The following is a 6,000-nucleotide window of genomic DNA, read 5'->3' as shown; positions in this document are numbered from 1 at the left end:
AAGCAGAAGACCCAATACTATTATGGACTACTGGACTCTTTTAGAATATTTTGCTGAGTTAAATACACCTATAATATTCAAATAATAGAACTAAACAAAAAAAGGGGATACAGATGAATGTTCATTTTGTATCTGTGTATTCAAAATGGTTAGGATAGATATATAGTTATATTCTCTTAATGAATACAGGGATTTATTCTAATAGTGTTTGTAAATAGGATATCATGTCTGCATCTTGTACAGGAATTCACCACTAGGTAAGAATGTATGCAATGTGTTAAGTATTGAAACTGTCTTACAAAAGAAAAAAAGTATATATCATATAAATATAGTTAATCCTAAGGGACAGGAAGGTGTTTAAACAGGTAAGAACAAGCAGAGCATTGTTGCCTGAAAGCTTTCCTAGCCAGCTGGTTGTTGACATTTAAAATGAACAATCAATACCGCCTCCCAGATATGGACAGCGTACACACCAAACAGGAGACTTAAGAACTAGGAAAGCAGCAGAGAGCACAAGACTGGCCTCTGTGCCTGAGCACTGTGTATGCTCTCTGCCTTGGCACTGGCAGCTCTGCTCTCCAGGTGGTAGCTGCCTGCCCTCTCTGCCCTGGCTTTTCATTCAGCATTCTGTGGCTCTCTACAAAGTAATCACCTGGATGGCAGAAAGGTCCTAACAAGGCACGGACTCAGGGAAGAATTCCAGGGACTTTGCAAAGGAGGCCTTGGGACCCTCAGGAGGAAAAGGCTCAGAGTATAATGACACATGATCCCACGCTCCCAACGAGTCTGACCTAAATTACAAAGAAGTGAAATTCCTAGGGTTCTCCAGGTGACAGCATGACTCATGCAGAATGGCCCTTTGCCTTCAACCATGTGCTCCAACAGGCTCCCAAGTGCTGGTAAGACACCTCTTGCCCCTTCTTGGTCTTACCCAACAGTCCACTATCCCCCCTTATTTTTGCTAGACTGGCCAGTGCTACTGGCTCCAGTGTCTAGTGGTTTATATTTTCCAGTGACAGAGAAGATATTTCCTAAAGACTTTTAATGGTATCTCCATAGAATTTTGCTGCTAAAGGGAAAAATGCTTCAGTACAAAGTGAATCCCTAGGACTCCTTGCCTTGCTGTATGCCACTTTCTCCTAGAATGGTTGTGGGCAGCAGTAAGGAGCTAAGTCCTGGCCACATCCCTGCTAACCTGAATGCAAAGGTACCTGGTCTGTTCATAAAGTCGCAATGGCCTAGGCCTGCAATGTCTATCCTCTTCATGAAAAGCACCATGCTGGTTAGGTTGGCTTCTTGCATCTCTGCTGGTTTAAGTGGCCTCATGTCTTTGGAGGCAAATTCTTCAGTGTACAGACAGAAAAGCTTTCCTAAAAGAAATCAAGGAAAATGGCTTTAATTTTTCTGTATTGTTTCCATCCTGGGATTCTAGTCATTTGTTTTTGTGTACACAGTGCTACCTGAAGTAGATGACCCAAGAATCTGCTTGCGAATCTCTGCTTGGCTCTGGCTGATGGGCTGCATGATGAGGGAGTTGGCTCTGATTCTGGGGTTGTACACCTTCAATGGAAGGACAGCACGGTTAGCATCAGGGAAATGGTTGTGAAGACACTGCTGTGCAGCATGCTATGGCAGGCATACACTAGTACAGGCTCCTTTCCTTTGTCCAGTATGTACTACTGTTTCATTTGCCATGAGATGGCAACTGCATGGACTTTATAAATGGATTAAAAGCTATCTGTTTTGGCCCAGCATGGTGGCACATGCCTGTATTTCCAGCATTTGGGAGGCTGAGGCAGGAGGACTGCCAGGAGTTTGAGGCCAGTCAGGGCTACAAAGTCAATCCAAGGCTAGCCTGAACTGCATAGTAAAACCCTGCCTAGGAGGGAGTAGGGGGAAGAATCTATCTATTTCCACGGTGGCATCAACAGCTCTGGGACCACTGCTGAGAGCCTATCGCTGCCACTTCTGAGCACCACACAAGTGAACAGGAACAGGCACACTTAGGCCACATGGAGGAAAGGGTCACTGCCTAGAAAGTGTGCTTCCTTGATATTTCTTTCAAACTGCCTGTAGTGCTTGCAGGCTCACCTTTATGACAAACATGAATGTTTTCAAGTGTGACACTTATCACAAAACCTGTAAATAGAACTAACAGTGATTCTTACACATGGCTGAAGGAGGAAAAGGATAGCTCTGAGTTCTCTGAATGGTGGACTAATGTAGTCAAGATCAACTGGTTCCAAGGCAAGCCTCATAACCAGTGGGAATCATGACAAAAACATGCAGGAGGCCAGGCGGGAGGGAGGCCAGGCATAGAAGCTGCCTAGCATCTAGCAAGGGCAAATGAATCAGTAATTTTTTTTTTTTTTATGAGCAGAATATATTTATTGAGAGAAAGAAAGCTCCTGTCCAAGAGAGGGACAGGAGGGGGGCCCGAGAGGGTAGTTCCCCCAAAATGAATCAGTATTTGATAGCTTCATTTCAAGTCTCAAAAGCTATGCATTCTTTGGCTCAATGTCTGTAAAGTTTGAGATACCTTATTTTCATTTTTTTGTAATTTTTGGTAAAAGGTAATGATAAAATAATACTTTAAATAATGTATTTTCTAAAAAATTTAGAATGAAAACTTTGTGTCAATCATAAACCAATATTTGTTAAAATTTAAGTCTATACTTGCAGCTAACTTCTAGTACATTCTTTGGGGCAAGATAAAGGGGCTACCAAAAATTATTGAAAATCTACACAAAAAAGATTAGTCTAGGGGAGAAATAATTTGCTATGCTAGCACCTCACCAAAGAAAAAGCACCCACAAATTCCAGATTCTTACTCCCCAAAACACACAAATAGCCCCTGTTCAGACTGTGTTGTGCTTTTTTCTTGAGGGTACACCCTCTATTTTCTTTGAATATGTACTTTAAATTCTTCCTAATAAACCTCATTATGCTTTTCACGAAAGTAAAATAAAATGAAATATAAAGAAAAAGAGAGAAAGGAAGGAAAAATCCCACATAAGGAGAGTCACTGCCACTGTTATGCTAAAGTTTTGACTTTCCTTAAAACCTCCTCTGGGATCTTAATAGAGGTAATTTTCTTGCAGTCTATGGACTTCTAGGGAAAGACGTGATCCAGCTGGCAAGCTGTAGTGGCTCACATTTGTAATCCTGACCCTTAGGAAGCTGAAGCAGGACAATCTTGAGTTCAAGGCATACCTGGCTGGACTATGTAGCCAGTACAAGGCAGGCCTGTACTACACAGCAAGATCCTGTCAAACAAACAAACAGAATGTGTGACCCAGACTTCAGTTGCCACTGCAATCACTCTTCCTTGACCATGGGACAAAATTCAGAGAAGCCCAAGCCACACAGGTCCCTCTCACTTTAAGGTCAGTAAAATTGCAGGAACCCAGAAAGTCTCCTAGCTAATAGTTACCTTTCTTCTTTCCACACCCACATCAATAACAAATTTGACTGTGTTGCTCCAGATCAAAGACTCCCCAGAACTAGTAGTCAATACCACTCTTCTTTGATAAACTTGGCATCCCTTTTCCATGTCATCAATTGACTTGAACAGTGTGCATTTCTCTTGCGGATACAAAGGAAAAACCACCAGCTCTCCAAGGTCTGAGTTTAAGCTAGATCCTTCTTGACAGACAATTTCATAGGCTTTTTCTATATCCTGAAGTAAAGAAATAACATCATCCATGAGAATAAAGTACAATGCAAACCACTTTACTACTTAAAAAAGAATTGAGGCAACACTGCATAATGTGGATGGGGAGGAAACGCTTGTGTGGCTGCCTATGAATCTTTACGTGAGGAGAGGAGATTAACTGGAAGAAGACATTTCTTTGGGGAAGTTTACTATAATTATAAACAGTTGCATTGCTTTTAGTCCAAAATGGTTTTGGCCTTGTGAAATGTATTATCTTTGCCTTTATACATTTATCTCATTGTTTTTCCAACTTGATGGACTTTAACACTAATAGAAGTAAGACTTATACAGCCATCTCTACACTTCCATAAAGACATATGTACAAACATGGCTGGGATCCCCATGTGGATTATTCTAAAAATTATTTTGACCTATTAGTACTTTAAAATAGCAGAAATGAAATCAAGTAGGCAGGAAGTACTTGCTTTGATTGACATCTTTGCATGATTCAGGCATTTAGAAATACCTGTTTAAATATATACCAAGTATACTGGGAAAGTGTAAAATATTTGCCATAAAACTACAAGTAGTTAAAAAGGTTCGAATGTAAGGTATTTTAGATAGCTCCCCCCCACAAGACACAGGGTCTTTCTACATAGTTCAAGCTGGTCCTGAACTCATAATGTAGCCCAGGCTGGCCTTGAACTCACAGTAATCCTTCTGCCTGAGACTTGCGAGTACTGGGATTACAGGCATGTACCACCCACACCCTAGAAATTAGTGTTTTTCTATTTCTCAAAGTACGACTAGTTTTTTTAGACCCTCATATAAAACAGATGTTGCATAACGTAATTCTAACTTTTCTATGTTTCCAAGATTTCTACCTTTTAAAGGACTTAAACTACCAAGTGGAAGAAGTCCCATTTATTAGGTTCATTAAAAGTCTTAAGTTAAAAAATGGGTTCCTATGATCAATATCATTTTTGTGACCCACGCCTAGTTTCCACTGCTCCAACTCACAATTACTTTTCTAGGTCCTGCCTAGAAAAAGGGTAGGGCTCTAAAGTCTCTGAGTACTGAAGTGAGCTGCTTTTAAATCATGTCTGTGGTTGAGTGGCTCTCAGGCAGGGACAGAGGCCACTCTGCTGGGCTCCATCTACACCAGCACTTACACACAGATGCCTGTTTTTGCTCACTCTTCCTTTTTCCACACATGGCTGGTTTACTTGGGCAGACATTTTTTAACTGAACACACAGCATGTCTGTTGACTGTGATGAAATCTTGCCAACTAGACTAAGCAGAACAAAAGCACTTCTCCGGTTTTGTGATTCTGATCACTTCATTTTCCCTACATATTTGGTGTGGACAGCCTAGATATTAAGAGAAGAACAAGCAACCGAGCAGCATCCTCCTGGGCCTTGCTGCTTGTCCTTCCTAGGGTGTGTGCATGCTCTTTGTGCTAGCTACGGTGAGCAAGGTGCTACCTCATGCTCAACAGCTAAATTGCAGTTGAAAAACAAGGGTCACTTCCAGCAGCCCACTCAGGAATAATTTCCTATCACAAAAAACCTTCAAAGTGACTGAGATATTCACTCTTCTTATTAGAATATTGTCGACAGGGCCAGGGAGACAGCTCAGTGGAATAAGCTTGCCTGGCAAGTGCAAGGTCCTGAGTTCGATCCCTGGTACCGTAAAAAAAAAAAAAAGAATATTGTTGACAAAATTGTAGCAAGAAATTTTTTATTTGCTTCTAATCATTAAAAAATGTTTGAGTTGTATGTGGGTTTGAATATTGGATTTTGCTTTAAGCTGGGGGAGAATTAGAGAAATCTTCAATAGACTAAAGTGGAAACAAACAGAAATAGTGAGGGCTTTGAGGCAATAATGCTCAGAAGTTGAAAAAGTGCTGAAAATATGCATTTGGTGCTTTGTAAGTTTTGTCTCCTTATTTCCTTGATTCTTACTCAATGTGTGAACTGTGTTTACTTAGTGGAACTCTCCTTTACCTGCAGGGCTCTGGAAATCAACAATGTCTCTGAAGGAAGATATCCAGCAGACATTTGGATTCCCAAAATGAAATAAGACCCCTACTTGTATAGCTCATTTCTCAGGAAAACTCTAACCTAATGACAGCTTGCTTGTGATAGCACAGCAACAGGGCTAGCCATTACCACACACTTAGGTTTTCTTCTTATTTCACTGTTTGTTTTCAGGTTAAAAGGTAGCCAAGTGATAAGGAACAACACACTGCAGACCCTGAGGTCTCTGAGTAGTAAGGCACCAAGACACACACAGGAATAATCCACTTCAGCAAGCGGATTAGTATTTAGATGAGAACATAGAT

General features: G+C 41.0%; 1 protein-coding gene across 2 annotated transcripts in view; it reads right to left on the bottom strand.

Annotated features, from left to right (window-relative positions):
• The window catches only part of Dhx32 (DEAH-box helicase 32 (putative)), a 64,559-nt gene that overhangs the window by 15,913 nt on the left and 42,646 nt on the right, over nt 1-6,000 (bottom strand). For both annotated transcript variants that reach the window (XM_023708891.1, XM_004625585.2), the window contains exons 5-7: nt 3,434-3,679; nt 1,461-1,560; nt 1,212-1,370 (exon numbers count right to left, since the gene is read on the bottom strand). In XM_023708891.1, the coding sequence (XP_023564659.1) occupies nt 1,212-1,370; nt 1,461-1,560; nt 3,434-3,679 (505 nt within the window). The remainder of the gene's footprint in view (nt 1-1,211; nt 1,371-1,460; nt 1,561-3,433; nt 3,680-6,000) is intronic.

The sequence above is a fragment of the Octodon degus genome, unplaced genomic scaffold (assembly GCF_000260255.1).
Source record: "Octodon degus isolate 3935 unplaced genomic scaffold, OctDeg1.0 scaffold00010, whole genome shotgun sequence".
Taxonomy (NCBI): domain Eukaryota; kingdom Metazoa; phylum Chordata; class Mammalia; order Rodentia; family Octodontidae; genus Octodon; species Octodon degus.
The sequence above is the reverse complement of the archived record's forward strand: the minus strand, read 5'-3'. Positions and strand labels throughout refer to the sequence as shown.